Genomic DNA, 20,334 nt, shown 5'->3' with positions numbered 1-20,334 from the left:
GAGGACACCCAAGTTGCGAACCACCTCCTTTGGGGCCACTAACTCGCCCCCAACAGTCAGCTGCGGGTGCAGCTGACTGTACCGGGGTGCCGGCATCCACAGCCACTCCGTCTTGGAGGGATTGAGCTTGAGTCCGTTTCTCCCCATCCAGACCCGTACAGCTTCCAGGCACCGGGACAGCACTTCGACCGCTTCGTTGGGGTGGTCCGGGGTGGAAAAGTACAGCTGAGTATCAGTATTTCATTCTCATTTTCACAACCCGCGCGCCTAGTGGCGCACAAATCTAATCTAATCACTATAAATCAAAAATAGCAATAATATATTCAGGGTTAGTCCACTTGAGATTGTGCTTTTATTCTATTTCAAAATGACTGGCTTAGTTCAGTGTAATACTTGTTTTGCAGCTGTCTTTCGCAGTACTCTTTTCAAATTTGGGTATTGTCCTCTTTGTAAACAAATTAGCAGTCTATGTGGACAGATTACCTATCTAGAATCTCTAATCTATGCTTTCCAAGCAGAAATTATGTGCCCAATTCAGCCATTCCAGCTGTTGTGCCATCAGCCCTCTCTACCACAAAGATCCTGCAGGAGAAGGGCAGTATGGACAACCATGGGATCTGGCAGGGTGAGAGCTGTGAACCATAAACACAAAGCTTTTACAGTGTCCCAGTATAACAGATATAGTGCCCTTGCTGACCTTAATAGGAACACTAAAGTGACAGATCAAGGTAGTTGTGATACTGATAACTCAAACAATCAAGGGATTATGGTCCGAGATGAAGAACTTACTTTGGAAAAGTATGTATCAAGTATTACAGATTGGTCACACAAGAAGTGCACGGTATCCAAAAAGAGAAGCCACCTTCTGATTGGTGATTCAATTGTAAGGGATGTAAATTTAGGAAAGGATATGGAGGTTTTGAAAGAGGTCAGGTGTCTACCTGGTGCTACTGTCAGCAGAGACAAGAGGCGTATTCTTAAGATAGTCAAGAATGCCAGTAAGGATTCTGATGTTGCTGCTATTATACATCTTGGCACAAATGATTTGTCCCAAAAGGATGTACTTTCTGTGCAGAATGATTTCCAGAGCTTGGGGTATGAACTTAATAGTATAGGTTGTAGGCTTATCTTTTCAGAGGTTTTACCAGTACATAAGGAACAAAAAGATAAAGGCCAGTGTGTAGTGGAGTTTAATGTGTGGCTTCATTTCCAGTGCCTGCATTTATGACCGTTTCAAGTGTCCCGCACTGATGTGACTATGTTTTATGACATTTTTGCCAAACCTGGCATTTACTTCTGTAAATGTAAAAGTAAAGGATTTTAAGCCCTTTAAGTGAACTATTGCTTTGCTTAATGACCATGAAGTTCACTTAATGACTGCCACAATAAGATTATACAATGAGTCCAGTCAACCGATGATCCATTTTATGACCATCATGACTTACAATCATGATGGGAAGGCTTCAATACAGTCATAATTCAAGAACTACCTGTATTTGTTCACTACAGGTAGTTCTCTACTTATGACCACAGTTGAGCCCAAAATTTATGTTGCTAAATGAGAAATTTATTAACTGAGTTTTGCCCTATTTTACGACTTTTCTTGCCATATTTGTTAAGTGAATCACTGCCGTTGTTAAATAAATGAATCTGGCTTTCCCATTGATTTTGCTTGGCAAAAAGACAAAAAAGGTGATCATATGATCCCAGGACACTGCAATCATCATAACTATGAACTAGTTGTCAAGCATCCGAATTTAAATCATATGACCCTGGGGATCCTGCAATGGTCGTAAGTGTGAAAAATGGTCATAAGTCACTTTTTAAAGTGCTGTTGTAACTTTGAATGGTCACTAAATGAAGTATTGTAAGTCGAGGATTACCTGCACTTTATGTAAGCACCGCATACCTAGGGACATTAATGCTATAGGTCGTTGATGTGGAATGTATTTCCTGATTTTGTCTTTGCCTTTCTTCTATTAAAATACATATCTGATGTTCAGATACAAAGATCAGCTGCATGTCTATTATCCTTCTATAGACACTTGATTGTAAAACAACAGTAAGTGTATTATGTGTTAGACCTGCTGTTTTCACAAAATATAGACCAACTATGAATATGACATAGAAATGATGTTACCATACATCATGGGGAGTGAAACAAAAAGTTGTAAACAGAGAGTTAGATACGATTTGTGTTGAAATGCTCCTTGATTTTGTAACAGACTTGGAATTTTATTTTATTTTTGTTTAAGTGAGCCTCAGCAGCTTTGTACCTCGATACAGCTTTCTGAGTTTGGACCTTCCTTTAATAATGGAAACATTTTGTAAGTATCCTTTCATATTTTTATGGGCTTTTGGTGAGAAGAGTATCATGCATATAAAATATCCAAGGACCACAGCCATTTGATTTTTACCTTTTGAACAGCCTCTTTTAACTTGTTTTGTGTATTTTGCCTATTTAAGGGTGTGAAAGCTATTGGCTATGATGTAAGAATTTGATTTAAAGAATCCAGTTGCAGGAAATGGTAAAAGTCAAAATATATCTAACATTTTCTACACATGTTTTATGTATATATTTAAAATTATACACTGTCCATTTTCTTAATGGCTTACAAAGATACAGAAAAAACATCAGTAAAAGCATAAACAGTTACAAATTAAAATGTTAGATATTTTTTTTTGAAAAGCCTGACTAAATGAATTTGTTTGTTTATTAAATTTATAAGGCTGCTAACTCGATAACAACTCTTGGTGGCTTTGTCCATGGGAAGTGGGCAAAGCAGCCTAATTATTTTCTGTTGGAACAAACGATTTGCTGACTTCCTTTTTTGACAAGAAACAGATTAAATATGTGGATTAAATTTAAACAGATTAAATATTTCATGACTAGATTTCAAAACATTCTGGATAAAGATATGGAAATAAACTGTACTTAAATAAACACTCAAGTTGAGTGTTGAGATCTCCACATACCAAGTACTTTGGGGTTTCTTATAGCATGTCCAGGACCTCTTGAGTCCATTGAATCAGGGATTCCATTGGTAGTGGGATAGTCAATATAGCTATGGAAGCATGTTCTTCACTTCAGTCATTTAACAAGATACTGGAAAGGAGATAGAAACAATGTAGATTGTAACCCGGGTAATTGGATCTGCACCACTCCTGCATTGAGTACCAGGACAAATTGGGACTCATAAAGGACTCCTTGCCCCATTCTGTTTGGCTTCTATAATATTAGAATTTTCACACCTTTAAGCCTATAAGAACATGGTCACTACAAATACAGGTAGTCTTTTAATGACTGCCTCATTTGGTGACTGTTTAGCAATATTTTCCATCATTTGTATGATAATGTGAATATACTGTATATTCGAATACATTGCAATAGCATGTAGCTATTACTGAGAATTATAAAAATGACTATAGTGTTTTAGATTATCTATTTCCAGGTTGGAATATCTTTATTTCTTTTTAAAATATTAGAATATGCAGGCATTTTTAAAAATTATTTATTTATTAAATATGTAGACTGCCAACAGCTCTGGTATAAAGGCAAACTAGTTTTTTATGACCACTTTATATCCTTTCTCAACATGCTTTTTTCCTTACGTAAAGTCTCTTCCCTTATCTTGTATAAAAATACATTTTACAATTAGGATCTTACTTATTTTGTTAAAATAATTACTTATTTTGGTTTTTGCTTTCAATAAAGAATTATAAAGAATTAGTTAAATTAAATTACTATGTACCCAAAGTGCTGAAACCATAAAATTTATATGTGTTTTTAAAAACTGACTATGATCATGTACCTTAACAAGCTTAAACAGATATCTGATTTCACTCTCTGGAGCACTGGCTGTTGTTAATGCAATTCCCTGTTTTGCTTTGGATGGCCAATGGATATTGAATTCTTTCTTAGAAGCTACTGCTAGTAAATTTATTGTCGAAAAGCAAAACAGGGAGCTTCTTGGCTTCGTAATTTTACTTGCTGGCAGTGCACTCTTGGCTGCTAATGTGGCTCTAGGATTATGGATTGTGACAGCACGATAACATAATAGCACATTTTGATATTTATTATGCTGGTACAGAAAACATTGAAATATATCTGTTGTGTACGAGTTTCCACTCCGGTCCGCATTCCTAGGGGGCAATATGCTTACCGCTGATTTGTTAATGTGTTTGACAGCTGGGTATAAATAGCTACACAACACTAAAAGATGCTTGTCGGTCTTTACCATGTGCAGCTGTAGGACACTCTGATCGTTGCATGATTCACCTTGTACCTGCTTACAGGCAAAGACTTAAAACCACAAAACCAACAATTAAATCAGTGAAGATCTGAACGGAGGAGGCAAAATTAAAGCTGCAGGCATGCTTTGACTGCACTGATTGGAATATTTTTGAAGATACCTCTGCAGACCTGGATGAACTCACAGATACTGTAACATCATATGTCAGCGTCTGTGAAGACCTATGTGTACCTACAAGGAACTTGCGAATACACAGTAATAACAAACCTTGGTTCACACCTAAACTTAAGCAGCTACGACATTCCAAAGAGGAAGCCTACAGAAAAGGTGATAAAATGCTGTACAATCAGGCCAGAACTGCACTAACAAGGGAGATCAGAGCAGCAAAAAGAAACTACTCTGAAAAGCTAAAGAATCAGTTTTCAGCAAATGAAACAGCAAACATGTGGAAAACTCTTAAAAATATCACCGGCTATGGCAAACCTCCTTCCCAGGCTGAAGGTAATCAACAACTAGCAGATGACCTGAATGAGTTTTACTGCAGGTTTGAAAGGAAACTACAGCCACCTATCTCCACAACCCCCATCTCAGACACACCAACAAAACCAAGCCTCCTACAACTGACCCCATTTCATTGGGTTCACAACCACTAGTGATCACAGAAAAAGAAGTACAGGACCTATTTCACAGATAAAAGCCAGGAAAAACCTAGACAAGATAACTCCTTCTTGCTTAAAAGTCTGTGCTGACCAATTGACCCCCATTGTCACCCATATTTTCAATAAATCACTGGAGATGTGCTATGTTCCTTCTTGCTTCAAACGCTTTACCATCATCCCAGTGCCGAAGAAGCCCACCATCAAGGAATTGAATGACTACAGACCAGTTGCTTTAACATCTATAGTCATGAAAACCTTTGAAAGGCTAGTGCTTTCCTACTTGAAAACCATCACGGATCCGCTGTTAGACCCCTTGCAATTTGCATACCGAGCAAATAGATCAACAGATGATGCTTTTAATATGGCTCTGCACTACATCCTACAACATCTTGAGTCTCCAAAGACCTATGCAAGGGTCCTCTTTGTAGACTTTAGTTCAGCATACAATACCATCATTCCAGACATTCTTCTAACTAAGCTAAAACCAGCTACAGGTACCGGAACAGACTTGTAAGTGGATCACAAGCTTCCTAACAAACAGGAAGCAGCAGGTGAAACTAAGCAAGATCACATCAGATACCTGTACAATTAGCACAGAGGCCCCCCAAGGTTGTGTGCTCTCCACACTTCTCTTCTCTCTGTATACCAATGACTGCATCTCCAATGATCCATCTGTTAAGCTATTGAAGTTCGCAGATGACCCAACAGTGATTTGTCTCATTCGAGACAATGATGAATCCGCATATAGACAAAAGGTCGAACGACTAGCCTTGTGGTGCAACCAAAACAATCTGGAACTGAACACACTCAAAACCGTAGAAATGGTGGTAGACTTTAGGAGAAACCCTTCCATACTTCCACCTCTCACAATACTAGACAACACAGTATCAACAGTAGAAACCTTTACATTTCTACATTCGATCATATCACAAGATCTAAAATGGACAGCTAACATCAAAAACATCATCAAAAAGGACAACAAAGAATGTTCTTTCTGCGCCAACTCAGTAAGCTCAAACTGCCCAAGGAGCTGCTGATTCAGTTCTACAGAGGAATTATTGAGTCTGTCATTTGCATCTCTATAACTGTCTGGTTCGGTTCTGCAACCCAACAAGAAAGACATAGACTTTTTTCCATTCAATTAAATATCTTTCCTGCGTATTGTCTTTCAAAAAAGCTGAGATTTTAGCCATCTCAACCAAATTAGTAACTTTCAATATCCATTCTTCTATTGTAGGTAACTCTTTTTTCTTCCAATATTGTCCAATCAACAGCCTTGCTGCTGTTATTAAATTCAGAATCAATTTAGTCTCAATCCCTGTACAATCCGTTATAATTCCCAAAAGGAAAAATTGTGGCAGGAACTTTATATTCTTTTTCAGGACATTTTGAATAATCCACCAAATTCTTATCCAAAAGGCCTTAATTTTCTTGCAAGTCCACCAAATATGAAAATATGTAGCGTCATCACAGTCACACCTCCAACATTTCGCTTGGATATCAGGATACATACATGATAATTTTTTGGGATCTAAGTGCCATCTATAAAACATCTTATAAAAATTTTCCGTTAAATTCTGTGCTTATGTAAACTTAACATTTCTAACCCAGATTTTTTCCCGTGTTTCCAACATTATTGGTTCCTGAATATTCTGTGCCCATTTTATCATACAGTCCTTTACTAAATCCTTTTCCAAATCTATTTCAAGCAACACATTATACAATCTCTTTATATGCTCCTGGGTCTGATTTCTAATTTGCTTTATTAAATTTTCCTCCCTTTGCATTATACCCATTTTTTGATCTTCTTTCCATCTACCACTTATTTGCCCATATTGAAACCAAGTATAATTCCTCCCTTCTTCATTTAATACCTGTAATGATTTTAATTGCAATCTACCTTCTTCAACATACAAAAGTCTAATATAGTCTAATTTATAAGAATATTTTTTCCAGACCCGCAAAAGAGCACTTCTCAACACATGATTCTTAAAAGCCCTATCCACTTTTTTTCATAAAATAAATACGCATGCCATCCATATAACAAGTCATAACCTTCTATATTCAAAATTCTTTCCTCCGTTAAATTAAACCAGTCACTTATTACTGAAAGGGCTACTTTCATAATATAGTTTAAAATTAGGCATTTTTAGGCCACCTCTTTCCCGTGAGTCCTGAATTATTTTCATTTTAACCCTCGCCTTTTTACCTTGCCATATAAATTTATTAATCACAATCTGCCAATCCTCCAAATTTTTATCTTTATTAATTATTGGTATCATCTGGAACAGAAACAAAAATCTAGGTAACACATTCGTTTTGATAGCCGCAATCCTCCCCAATAGTGATAACTGCAGTTTTTTCCAGACACTCATATCATTCTGAACTTTTTGCCATAGCAAGTCATAATTATTCTTATAAAGTTTCTTGTTCAATGAACTAATATAAACCCCTAAGTATTTAACCTTTTTTACCACCTCAAATCCTGTTATTTCCTCTAGTTTTTGTTTCTGTTGTATAGACATATTTTGATTATCACTTTTGTTTTATTCTGATTTATTTTAAATCCTGATACCTTTCCATATTTATCAATTGTTTCCAACAATAATCTACTTGAATTTATAGGATTTGTTAAAGTAACCACCAAGTCGTCTGCAAAAGCTCTAACTTTGTACTCATATTGTCTAATTTTAATTCCCTCTATTTTCATTAACTCTCGTATTTTATCCAATAATGGTTCCAGAGTCAAAACAAACAATAATGGTGATAAAGGACATCCCTGTCTCGTTCCTTTCGCAATCTTAATAACTTCTGTCAGACTACCATTTATTATAATCTGAGCTGTTTGCTCTCCATAAATCGCTTTAATTATTCTAACAAAAGAATCTCCAAATTGCATTTTCTCTATTAATTTAAATAAAAAATCCCAATGCAATCGATCAAAGGCCTTCTCCGCATCCAAAAAAATAAGTGCTGCTGAAGTATTCTTCTTTTCCAAATATTCCAATATATTAATAATCTGTCTAACATTATTCCTCATCTGCCTCCCTTTTATAAAACCAGATTGATCGGTATGAATTCTTTGTTGTAAAACTAACATTAATCTATTTGCTATTATTTAACAAAACGTCCGATAATCATTATTTAAAAGTGAGATTGGCCTGTAATTAGAATAGAATAGAATAGAATAGAATAGAATAGAATAGAATAGAATAGAATAGAATAGAATAGAATAGAATTTTATTGGCCAAGTGTGATTGGACACACAAGGAATTTGTCTGCATACAAGGAATTTGGTGCATATGCTCTCAGTGTACATAAAAGAAAAGATACGTTCATCAAGGTACAACATTTACAACACAATTGATGGTCAATATATCAATATAAATCATAAGGATTGTCAGCAACAAAGTTACAGTCATACAGTCATAAGTGGAAAGAGATTGGTGATGGGAACTATGAGATGATTAATAGTAGTGCAGATTCAGTAAATAGTCTGACAGTGTTGATGGAATTATTTGTTTAGCAGAGTGATGGCCTTCGGGAAAAAACTGTTCTTGTGTCTAGTTGTTCTGGTGTGCAGTGCTCTATAGCGTCGTTTTGAGGGTATGAGTTTAAACAGTTTATGTCCAGGATGCGAGGGATCTGTAAATATTTTCACGGCCCTCTTCTTGATTCGTGCAGTATACAGGTCCTCAATGGAAGGCAGATTGGTAGCAATTATTTTTTCTGCAGTTCTAATTATCCTCTGAAGTCTGTGTCTTTCTTGTTGGGTTGCAGAACCGAACCAGACAGTTATAGAGGTGCAAATGACAGACTCAATAATTCCTCTGTAGAACTGAATCAGCAGCTCCTTGGGCAGTTTGAGCTTACTGAGTTGGCGCAGAAAGAACATTCTTTGTTGTCCTTTTTTAATGATGTTTTTGATGTTAGCTGTCCGGGTTTAGAGCAATCTTGCTCCTCTTTTGGTATCAATGAAATAAAAGATGTTTTCCATGACGGGGGTATTCCCCCTCCTAGTTGTATCTGATTAAATAATTCTTTAAGTGGGCCTAGTATTTCATCCTGTAGTTTTTTATAATAACTTGCTGTAAGAACATCTGTACCAGGGTTTTCCCCGATTTTTAATTGTTTAATTGCCTCCACTATTTCTCCAGTAGCTATCGGCCGATTCAACTCCTCCCTTTGTTCTAATGTTAGAGTATTAACCTTATAATCTTCCAAATAATCATAAATGTCCCTATTCGATATTTTATCTTTTGCATATAGAGTAGTGTAAAATTCTGAGAAGGCCTTTTTAATTTTATCCTGTTGATATATCTCTTTACCTTTATATTCTATTTTTTGTATGACACATGCTTTCTGTTTTTTCCTTAAGTTATATGCCAGCCATCTCCCAGGTTTATTTGCATTACAGAAGGTATTATGTTTAGCATATTGTATATTCGTTGCCAGCTGGTCTGCCATTAACATATTAAATTGATTGTGTAATATTCTTATAGCCTCTTTAAGTTTGTGATCTTGTGGGTTTTGAATTAATAATTGTTGTTTCTTTTGAATTTCTTCTTCCAAGTACCTACGCTGCCTTTGTTTATTATTCCTCTGCCTATTGTCCAAATATATCAATATACCTCTAATAAAAGCTTTACTCGCCTCCCACTTAGTTCCTATAGGTGTCCCCTTGTGCATATTAAAATCAAAAAATTCCTTCATCTGTTTCTTACAATGATTTACATTATCCTTATATCTAAACAGATTTTCATTCAGCCTCCATGTTCTACCACCTTTTTTCCCTTGTAATAATTCCATCCATACTGGGCTATGGTCAGTTAAACACCTCGGAAATATCTTCATTTTCTTCACCCTAGAAAGCAAGTCATTAGAAATTAAGATAAAGTCAATACGTGAAAAAGATTGATGCCTATCGGAAAAAAAAGTAAAATCTCTCTCATCTGGATTCCGTAACCTCCATATATCTCTAAACTCAAAGTCTTCCATCATTTCAAAGAAGGATTTTGGTAGTTTTGCATGTATAGGTATCTTCTTAGAAGAGGTTCTCTTATCATTTCTTTTATCAATTACTCCATTCCAGTCTCCTAATAAAATAAACGAACTGTAATCCCAGAGGATCAACCTCTTGTGTAACGTTTTATAAAACTTATCTTGTTGCTGATTAGGTGCATAAATACCTATCAGCAAAGTCTTTTTTGCATCTATCACCAGTTCAATAGCAATAAATCTTCCTTGAATATCTGCCTCAATTAACTTAGCTGGTATATACTTCCTGATATATACAACAATTCCATTTTGCTTCTTATCCAAAGCTGATGCAACAAAATGTTTACCTAATTTTGAGTTTATTAAGTATTTTTGGTCTGATAATTTGATATGTGTCTCTTGCAGGCAAATCACATCATTTTTAAATTGTTTCAAGTAGTGAAATATTTTTCTTCTTTTCTGAGCTGAATTCAAACCATTAACATTCCATGACAAAATTCTATTTGCCATTACTGGCCTCCTGAAGCTTTAAAGCAGACAACGGAAGATCCTCCTCTGGTATCTTCCATCTAGCTCCTCCCACAGCTTCCATACTGGGATCCTGACTTTTACTTTGAAGCTGTTGCTCTTCTTTACGCTTAAGAGCTCCTCTTGTCACCCTTTGCTCTTGTGGTTCCTCTGATGCTGGCAGCAATGAAGCCTCTTGGATCACCACGCTTCTTGGATCTCTTGAAGTTTTTCTATCACTTCTATTTCAACTTTCAAAACTGTAGAAAGAAAATCCTTTGCCTTTAAAACAGTGTCAATTCTATATCTCCTTCCTTGATAAAATACTGTCAGTCCAACTGGCACCTCCCATCTGAATTGAATCTGGTGTTTTTTAAGTTCTTGTGTAAAAAAAAACAAATTCCTTCCTTTTCCTTTTTTTTTAAGGGGAGTTTTAATGGGAATTTTAATGGGTGGGGGGTGGATGGGTGGGGGGGAAAACCCGTCAGGGAGGGGGCTAGGTCCACCATGTGTTCGCGGCGGTAACTTAATAGGTCCTGGGGTTGTGGCGAGGGGTGTCGTTCCAATTTGTCAGGGTCGAGCTATTACTACGGTAAGTGGGAGAGGCAGATATGACGGAAGGGGGCACATCAGGTTTGGGCTCGCCCTCGCTGTTTCCGATTGCGTGCTCCGGCCCCCAGGAATTTCCGTGACCAGTGGCCAGAGTAATCGGGACCTGGGCCTTCGGCTGATGTTATGTAATGCCAGGTCCGCGTTAATAAAGCCCCTGATTTCAGATCTTATTCAGGAAGGGACATGGACGTTATGGGCATTACGGAGACCTGGTTGGGCACGGGGGATCCCCTAGTGGAGATGTGCCCACCAGGTTTCGAGCATTCCATCAGCCGAGGCCCAGGATAGGGGTGGAGGTGGTTATTATTAAGGAGAGTCTCGAGCAGGGAAACCACTGTGCCTCAGATAGCTGGGTGTGAATCCTCTACATGAAGTGGGGTCGAGGACTCAGGTGGGCTTGTTGATCACGTACCTGGCTCCTTGCTGCGTGACTACAGCCCTGCCTGAGCTGTTGGAGTTGCTGGCGGGTTGGTAGTTGAAACCCCAGACTGTTGGTCATGGGGATTTCAATTGCCATCATCCGGCGTAGCATCTTCGGCAGCTCAGGAGTTCATAACTTCCATGACGGCCTTAGACCTGATTCAGTTAATTGACGGCCCTACCCACGCCGGGGAGGCACCCTAGACCTGATTTTATCTCTGGCCAGTGGTCTAATGATCTGGTTTTAAATGATTTAGTTGTTGAACCTCTGTCATGGTCAGATCATTTTCTCCTTCGTCTAGACTTTCTGACCGCTACCCACCACCGCAGGGAGACGGAACCAATGCGCTGGTTCCGTCCCAGGCGCCTGATGGACCCAGAGAGGTTCCTGACGGAGCTTGGGCCATTTCCCGAGCACCTGGCCCACGACTCGACTGAAGAACTAGTTGCGGCCTGGGAACGGGCCGCGGCTGGAGCTTTGGACCGTGTCGTGCCTTTGCGGCCTCTGACCCGGCGTCGGTCTCAACCAGCTCCTTGGTTATCCGAGGAGCTGAGGGAGATGAAGCACCGGAGAAGACGCCTAGAGAGTGCCTGGAGATCCAGGCGCTCTGAGGCTGACCGGACACTAGTTAGGTCCTATAGTAGGACCTACCTAGTGGCAATGAGGGTTGCGAAGCGTTCCTACGTTTCCTCCCTCATTGCATCAGCAGATAACTGCCCGGCCGCCCTGTTTCGGGTGACCCCCTCGCTCCTTCAACAGGAGGGGCGGGAGGAACCCCTACAAGGGCGTGCCGAGGAGTTTAACTGTTATCTATACGACAAAATCGTTCAGCTTCGGGACGGATTGGATCAAAATTGGGTAGATCCAGGCGAGGGTTCTGAGGCCCGTCTTGTTGGGATGACTTTGATCCCGTGACTCCCGAGGACATGGACAGGTTGCTGGGTAGGCTGAACGCCACCACATGTTTACTGGATCCGTGCCCCTCCTGGTTAGTACTGGCTACTCAGGAGGTGACACGAGGCTGGCTCCAGGGGATTACAAATGCTTCTCTGTGGGAGGGGTCTTTCCGCGGCCTTGAAAGAGGCGGTGGTGAGACCCTCCTCAAGAAGCCTTCCTGACCCAGCTGTTTTAGGGAACTACCGCCAGTCTCCAATCTTCGCTCACGGTGAAGGTTGTAGAGTGTGGTGGCATGTCAGCTACCCCAGTACCTGGATGAAGCTGTCTATCTAGACCTGCTCCAGTCCGGCTTCCGGCCCGGATACAGCACTGAGACAGCTTGGTCGCACTGGTGGATGATCTCTGGAGGGCCAGGGATAGAGTTACCTCCTCTGCCCTGGTCCTATTAGACCTCTCAGCGGCTTTTGATACCATCGACCATGGTATCCTGCTGCGCGGTTGGAGGGGTTGGGAGTGGAGGCACCGTTATCGGTGGTTCTCCTCCTACCTCTCTAACCGGACGCAGACGGTGTTGACAGGGGGCAGAGATCACCCAAGGTGCCTCATGTGGTGCCGAGGGGTATCTCTCACCCTCCTGTTCAACATCTATATGAAGCCACTGGGTGAGATCATCAGTGGCTTTGGGGTGAGATACCAACTGTACGCTGATGACTCAGCTGTACTTTTCCACCCCGGCCACCCCAGTGAAGCTGTCAAGTGCTGTCCCGGTGTCTGGAAGCCGACGGGTCTGGATGGGGAGGAACAGGCTCAAACTTAATCCTCCAAGACGGAGTGGCTGTGGATGCGGCACCTCGGTACAGTCAGCTGCAGATGCGGCTGTCTGTCGGGGGTGAATCATTGGCCCCGATGGAGAAGGTACGCAACTTGGGCGTGCTCCTGGATGGTCGGTTGTCCTTTGAAGACCATTTGACGACCGTCTCCAGGAGAGCTTTTTATCAGGTTCACCTGATCCGCCAGTTGCGTCCCTTCCTGGACCGGGATGCCTTATGCACAGTCACTCATGCTCTTGTTACCTCTCGCCTGGACTACTGCAATGCTCTCTACATGGGGCTCCCCTTGAAGAGCACCCGGAGACTTCAGCTAGTTCAGAACGCGGCTGCGCGGGTTATTGAGGGAGCGGTTCGGAGCTCCCACATAACACCTATCCTGCGCAGACTGCACTGGCTACCTGTTGTTTTCCGGGTGCGCTTCAAGGTATTGGTTACCACCTTTAAAGCGCTCCATGGCTTAGGACCGGGCTATCCGGGACCGTCTACTGCTGGCCTCTATCTCCCATCGTCCGGTACGTTCCCACAGAGAGGGACTCCTCAGGGTGCCGTCAGCCAAACAGTGTCAACTGGCGGCCCCCAGGGGGAGGGCCTTCTCTGTGGGGGCTCCGACCTGTGGAACGAACTTCCCCTCGGACTTCGACAATTATCTGACCTTAGGACCTTTCGCCGCGAACTTAAAACTTATTTCGTATGGCTGGACTAGCCTGATTTTTATCTTTATTTGATGGGTTTTTAAAGTTTTGTGATTTTATGGGGGAGTATGTTATTTTAACATTTGGGCATTTAAATTAGTTTTTTAAGGGATGTTTTTAATTATTGTGTGTATTTGTATTTTATCTGCCTGTTCACCGCCCTGAGTCCTTCGGGAGAAGGGCAGTATACAAATTAAAATATTATTATTATTATTATTATTATTATTATTATTATTATTATTATTATTATTATTATTATTATTATTATTATTATTATTATTATCTCTTAACATCTTGGAAGGAATCTCTTTCAGGATCTTCAGCTCCTGTTCTCCAATTTTCAAAGTTGTCTGATATGCAACTTGCAAAATCTGATTTCTCATAGTTCTTTTCACAAAATAAACCACAATGTCCCGAGGAAGCTTTCTCTGTCTTGCGATCCAGGAATTAACTCTATATATTTTATCAATTTGGTAAGCTACCTCTTGGGGTTCCATTTCAATAAATTCAGCCAATGCTTCTGATATGATTTTTCTTAGGTCCTCTCCTCTCTGTTCCTGCATGCCACGAATTCTGAGAGCTCCTTCCATAAGTTTATAATGCAATATCACAACCTGATCTTCATTTTGATCCACTTTTTTCTGAACACCTTGCATTTTGTCTTCTAAGTGCTTATTTGACTGAGAGATCTGTTGCATCTCTTCTTCCAATCCCTCAATTTTTTTACTCAAACCTTGAACAGCCATCATAATATCTTCTCTTATTTTTGCATTAAAATTTTCCATCATCTCTTTTTGCCTATCTTCAGAAAGTTTTAATTGTTCTTTCAATACATCCTCAAGATTTGCTTCAGATCCCCTTCTTCCAGAAGGCTTTTAAGGTTTAGCTGCCATTCTGTCTTCAAAAGAATCAAAAATTTAAACTTAAAAACTTTCCTTTACTCCTTTCAGTATAGGAGAGCTCCGTTTATAACAATCCACAAATAACGCTACTTTGTTGTACTAAAGAATTCACTTTCGCTTTCAGATGCCATTTTAAAAGTCAATTAATCAGAGACAAAGAGAAGTTTCAATTTTCAAAAGGGGGAGTCAGTGTACTTGCGTGTTGTTTCTACTTCAAAGATCGAACGCTTGTGAAATCCCCGTCTGCTTAGAAAATCAATCAATTTGACAAGTCCTTTTGAGCAGAAGTGACTCCTACTCCCTTTTCCTGAAAAAACAGGAGCACGTTTGAAGTCGGAGTATAATGAGGTTCGATGGGACCTCAAATCCAGAAAAATTCACTCTTAAGAGCAAACCCCCTGGAGAGATCTACCACTCCCCCACAGCTCTGCACACCCCCTTTTGCCCAAGGGATATGCTAAGGTCAGTGAACAGTGATTTATACTGTTTCACTGACTTTTACGATCTTCTAACGCGGAGCGGCCTGTTAGAGCACCCTGCAGGAGCGGTGACGTCACTGGAAACCCCCAGTCCAAAATTATTCATTCAGGGACACCATGTAGTCTCTACATGTGGTGGACAAACAGTTTGGCCAGGGTTTTAGCTGAGGGTATCTTTGGACATGGGATGAAATGTACTTGTTTGGAGAATAGGTCAGTTACAACCCATATTACTGTTTCCTGCACTCTCGGGCAATTACATTATAAAGTCCATAGATATCTCTTTCCATGGGACTCCAGGGCGGGCAACTGTTTGCAACAATCCTGGTGCTTTCCCTGGTGGTCTCTTAGCTGCTGCACATACCGGGCAGCTTGATATGTAAGATTCAATGTCCTTCTTTAGCCCCGGCCACCAAAACTGTCTTTTCAAAAGATGCAGAGTTTTTATGGCCGCTGGGGATGTAGGCTATGCGGAAGTTGAACCGGGCGAAGAACAGTGACCACTGGATCTGCCGCTGGTTCAACTTCCGAGCTGTGGTGAGGTGTTCGAGGTTCCGATGGTCCGTTCGGACCTCCACCTGATGCCGGGCTCCCTCCAGGTGGTGCCCCCACACCTCGAACGTGGCCTTGATAGCCAGCAACTCCTTTTCCCAGATGGTATAGTTGTGCTCGGAAGGGTTGAGCTTCCGCAAATAGTACGCGCAGGGAAAAAGAGTGCCGCCATCCGCCGGGGCCTGTAGCAGCACCACTCCAAGGGTGACGTTGGAGGCATCCGTCTCCACCACGAAAGGCCGGTGCGGGTCGAGATGTCACAGGATGGGCTCTGTGACGAAGGCCTTCTTGAGAGCTGTGAAGGCCTCCTCCTGCGGGGGACCCCACCGGAACGGGACCTTCTTCTGCAGGAGCTGGGTGAGTGGAGCCGTCAGCGTGGTGAAGCCCGGGATGAAGGTCCGATAGTAATTGGCGAAGCCCAGCAGCCGCTGGACATCCTTCACCCGACGCGGGGCTTCCCAGCTGCACAGGGCCTCCACCTTGCGCGGGTCCATGACGATCCCCTCGGGTGAGAGGATGTGCCCGAGGAACTCGATGGACGTCTGGAGGAAAAAGCACTTCTCCAGCTTGGCATAGAGCTGGTGCTCCCGCAGGCACTGCAGGACCAGGCAGAGGTGCTGGAGGTGACTTTCCCTGGACCGGGAGTAGATCAGGATATTGTCCAGGTAGATCACCACAAACCGATCCAACATATCCTGGAACACATTGTTCATAAAATGTTGGAAGACAGCGGGGGCATTGGTCAGCCCGAACGGCATGACCGTGTACTCGTAGTTTCTGTACCAGGTGCTGAACGCTGTCTTCCACTCATCCCCTTCACGCATCCGCTCCAGGTTGTAGGCCCCCCGGAGATCAAGCTTGGTAAAGACTGAGGCCTCCCGCAGCCGGTCCATCAGCTCCGGGTTGAGCGGCAGGGGGTAGCGATTCCGCACCGTGATGGCATTCAGCTGGCGGTAGTCGCAACACAGGCGCAAATCCCCTGTCTTCTTTTTCACAAAGAGGACCGGGGCCGACAGAGGGGACTTGGAAGGCCGGATGAACCCTCGGGCCAAGTTTTTGTCCAGAAAGTCCCTGAGGGCGGCCAACTCTGGCTCGGACATGGAATACAGGCGTCCCATTGGCAGCGGGGCGCCGGGCTGCAGGTCCACGGGGCAGTCGTAGGGCCGGTGCGGGGGCAAGCGGTCCGCCTCCTTCTCGCTGAAGACGTCAGCGAAGTCCCGCAGCTCAGGGGGCACGGCGACGGCTGGAGTGAAGACGTCCTGGCCGGCGCAGGTATGGCGGATGTGGTCGACACACTGCAGGCTGGGGAACGAGATGGCGTTCCGCGACCAGGCCTCCTGAGTGTCGTGAGTCCGCAGCCAGGCCAGTCCGAGGATCACTGGGAAGTGGAGATCCGCCGTCACGTAGAAGCGAATCGCCTCCTTTGGTCTCTGATGGCGAGGCGCAAGGGCTGCATGGCGAAGTTAATGGGTCCGGCCACCAGCTCCCTCCCATCGATGGTCTCGATGCTCATCGGAGGGTCCACCGATACCAAGGGGTACCACCAACCCAAAATGGTCCATGAAGGCCCAGTCCATAAAGTTCGTGGTGGCCCCCGAGTCCACCAGCGCGTGCACTGGGATCCCCTCCGGCCGGTCACCCACCCACACCCAGGTGTCCAAAATCAGGTGCCGAGGGGGCCCGGGGTCCATGTTGGCCATGTCTGGTGGGGGCTTGGTCCGTGCCCGGCCTAGGGTTTCCCCGAGGCCGGGCCTGCCCAGTTTCCCGACTGGCCAGGCCGGGATTCGGGGACGGGCGCACGTCCTCCGCCGTGCTTCTTGGGGCATGCGGCGGCAAAATGGCCGGGCTCCCCACAGTACAAACACAGCTCCCCTTAGTGCCTCCGGCTCCGCTCCTGGGCCGTCAGGCGAGGCCTGGCCGCTCCTAACTCCATGGGCTCCTCGGTGGCGGCCACGAAGTGTGGGGCGGCCCGGAACAGGGTCGGCATGGGTCGGGGGAGCACGGCTGGCATTGACGGTTGCTGGCGGCGACGGGATGGGCGTTGTTGGAGACAGATGTCGAGGCGCAGGCAGAGGGGCACCAGGTCAACGAGGGTCCGCGGAGCCTCCACCCGGGCCAGCTCGTCCTGGAGCTCCTCTGAAAGGCCCCTCTGGAACGCGTCCGCCAGTGCCGTGTCGTTCCAGTCCAAATCGTGGCACAGGAACCGGAATTCAGCGATGTACTCCCGGAGGGAGCACGGCCCTTGTTGGATCTCTCTTAGGCACCGGGCAGCCATCTGGGCCCGTACGGGGTCATCATACATGAGGCGCAGTTGCCCCAGAACCCCTGGTAGTCCGCCAGCAAGGGGCTGTCCCTGAGCACCAAGGGCGTGGCCCACTGAGCAGCCTGGCCAGACAACAGGTTCATCACAAAGGCCACCCTGGCCCGGTCATCTGGAAAGTCCCCCGGCCGCATCGCCATGTAGATCTGGCACTGGGCCATGAATGCCGGGAACATCTCCATCCGTCCTGAGAACTTCTCCGGCACTGGTACCGGGCTTCTGGCGCTGAGGAGGAGGAGGAGGAGGTTGGACTGCTGGGGCATTCCTAGCAGCCAGTTGAGCAGTCAGCTGGGTGACTTGCTGTTGCAGTAGCTGGTTATCTGCTTGTAGCTGCTGCACAATCTGCTCCACCTGTTGCTGATCCATCTTGTGGTGTAGATGGTGATGTGTGAGGAGTCAGGCAATATGTCGTGTCCCACTCCTCCGCTGATGGCCGGGTCGGGGAAGTCCGTATCAGGCGTGCCTCTGCAGCTCTGCCAAAGTCCTAGCAAAGTTCTCAAGGCAGGCAGGAGACCAGGAAGTGACTTCAGCAATCCAAGGTAGACTTTGCCTGACTCAGAGAATGCCAGAAAGCAGATCCTTTATATAGGCCATGGGGTGTGGCTCCATGACTCAGCACTTATCCAGGCCTGCCCCTCCCTTCCTTTTGCTGACGCTGCCTATCAATTCTCCTGAAGCGAGGATTTCTCCAGGCTCCAGCTGTTGGTAATTCACATTCCTTAGGCTCACATGCTGTGGGGGAGGGGTCGGGGTCTAGTTGCTCCCTTTGCCTGGGCATGGAGCCAGAGCTGGGGGCTGGAGGCACGTCAGACCCTTCATCTTGCTCTGCCTGTCTGGACATGGTGCCAGGGCTGGGGCCTGGAGGCATGCCAGGACATTCCTCAGCGTTCGGCAGGAGATAAGAGGGGCCCGGCTGCAGGGAAAGCGAGCGAGACACAACACCACTCTAACACTGCTCGAACCTTCTCCGGATCCCTTTCCAACCCCTCAGGAGATATATGGTATCCCAAGTAGTCAATCTTGGTTTGATAGAATTCACATTTAGACAGTTTTGCAAATAGTTCTGCAGCCAACAATTTCTTGAGTACTGCCCTTACTAGTTTCACATGTTCAACCATGGTCTCTGTGTAGATGAGGATGTCATTGAGATAAACCAGGACCCCATTGAACAGGTGCTCATGGAGTACTTCATTTATCAATTGGATAAATACCGCCGGGGCTCCTTGTAGTCCGAATGGGAGCACTTTAAACTGGAAACACCCCAGGGGACAATTGAAAACCGTTTTCCACTAGTCCCCTTCCTTAATGTGCACTCTGTAGTATGCTTCTTGCAGGTCCAATTTGGTGAAATACTTCCCTTTTGACAGATGGGCTGACATATCCTTCATGAGTGCATAGGATACACGTTTTCTACAAACAGCATTAAGGTTTCTGTAGTCCACAATTAGATGAAAAGACCCATCCTTCTTTTCTCGAAACATTACCGGGGCCGCAACCCGTGGCCTAGCTGGTTGAATGAATCCTCACTCTTAAGTTTTTATCTATAAAGTTCCGCAATTCCCCCAGTTCTTTCTGTGTCATGGGGTAAGCTTTCAATTTTGGGAGCTTTACCCCCGGAAGAATTTCAATGCTACAGTCCATAGGCCTATGGGTGGGTAACACATCAGAGGCCTTCTCACTAAATACCGCCCTAAGGTCCCAGTACTCCTTGGAAATCTTTTCCTCCCCATCCAACCGTTCTGTCACTGACCCCAATAGTTCAGCGGGTACTGCTTCCTCTCCTTTGACAACTCCTTTCTCCACCCTCTGTGGCTTGGAGCGGAAACGTAATACTCCCGTTTTCCAATTTATCCACGGGTTCCATTTCCGGAGTCAGGACAATCCCAACAGGACAGGCTGGTCCATCCCCGGTGTCACAATAAAGTTCAGGGTTTCTCAGCGATCTTCTATGATCATTTCTATTGGTTCAGTTATAAAATGGGCAGGACATCCCCCTGCCACTGACCCATCTAGCTGGCAAAAGGCTATGGGCCTACTTAGAGTTTTCAATTTGAGTTCCATTTTTTCCACCACCTCGGGGCTGATGACACACCTGATGCACCCCGAGTCCAAGAGAGCTAGCATCTCCCCCTGGGCTCCAGTAGAAGGGACATACAATTTAACTGGGATGGTCAGGGGCCCCTTTTTCCAACTCACCAAAAGGTCTTCATTG

At 44.1% G+C, this 20,334-nt stretch overlaps 2 protein-coding genes and 1 long non-coding RNA gene across 7 annotated transcripts in view; 2 read left to right on the top strand and 1 right to left on the bottom strand.

Annotated features, from left to right (window-relative positions):
- MBTPS2 (membrane bound transcription factor peptidase, site 2) overlaps window positions 1-20,334 on the top strand; it is a 260,613-nt gene that overhangs the window by 58,636 nt on the left and 181,643 nt on the right. For 2 of the 5 annotated variants that reach the window (XM_058185597.1, XM_058185602.1), the window contains 2 exons: window positions 2,256-2,331; window positions 3,831-7,299. In XM_058185597.1, coding sequence (XP_058041580.1) covers window positions 2,256-2,331; window positions 3,831-4,053 — 299 coding nt within the window. In that variant the 3' untranslated portion in view covers window positions 4,054-7,299. Of the gene's footprint in view, window positions 1-2,255; window positions 2,332-3,830; window positions 7,300-20,334 lie in introns of those variants that run through there. The other 3 variants (XM_058185599.1, XM_058185598.1, XM_058185600.1) reach the window with 2 other exon arrangements.
- Window positions 1-20,334, bottom strand: part of LOC131199633 (uncharacterized) — a 144,345-nt gene that overhangs the window by 11,866 nt on the left and 112,145 nt on the right. The gene's annotated exons all lie outside the window — the stretch shown is intronic.
- The window catches only part of LOC131199631 (uncharacterized), a 124,988-nt gene that overhangs the window by 52,508 nt on the left and 52,146 nt on the right, over window positions 1-20,334 (top strand). The window lies entirely within an intron of this gene.

Source organism: Ahaetulla prasina, chromosome 5 (assembly GCF_028640845.1).
Source record: "Ahaetulla prasina isolate Xishuangbanna chromosome 5, ASM2864084v1, whole genome shotgun sequence".
NCBI classification, from domain to species: domain Eukaryota; kingdom Metazoa; phylum Chordata; class Lepidosauria; order Squamata; family Colubridae; genus Ahaetulla; species Ahaetulla prasina.
Note: the sequence above shows the minus strand (reverse complement) of the source record. Positions and strands in the feature narration are given on the sequence as shown.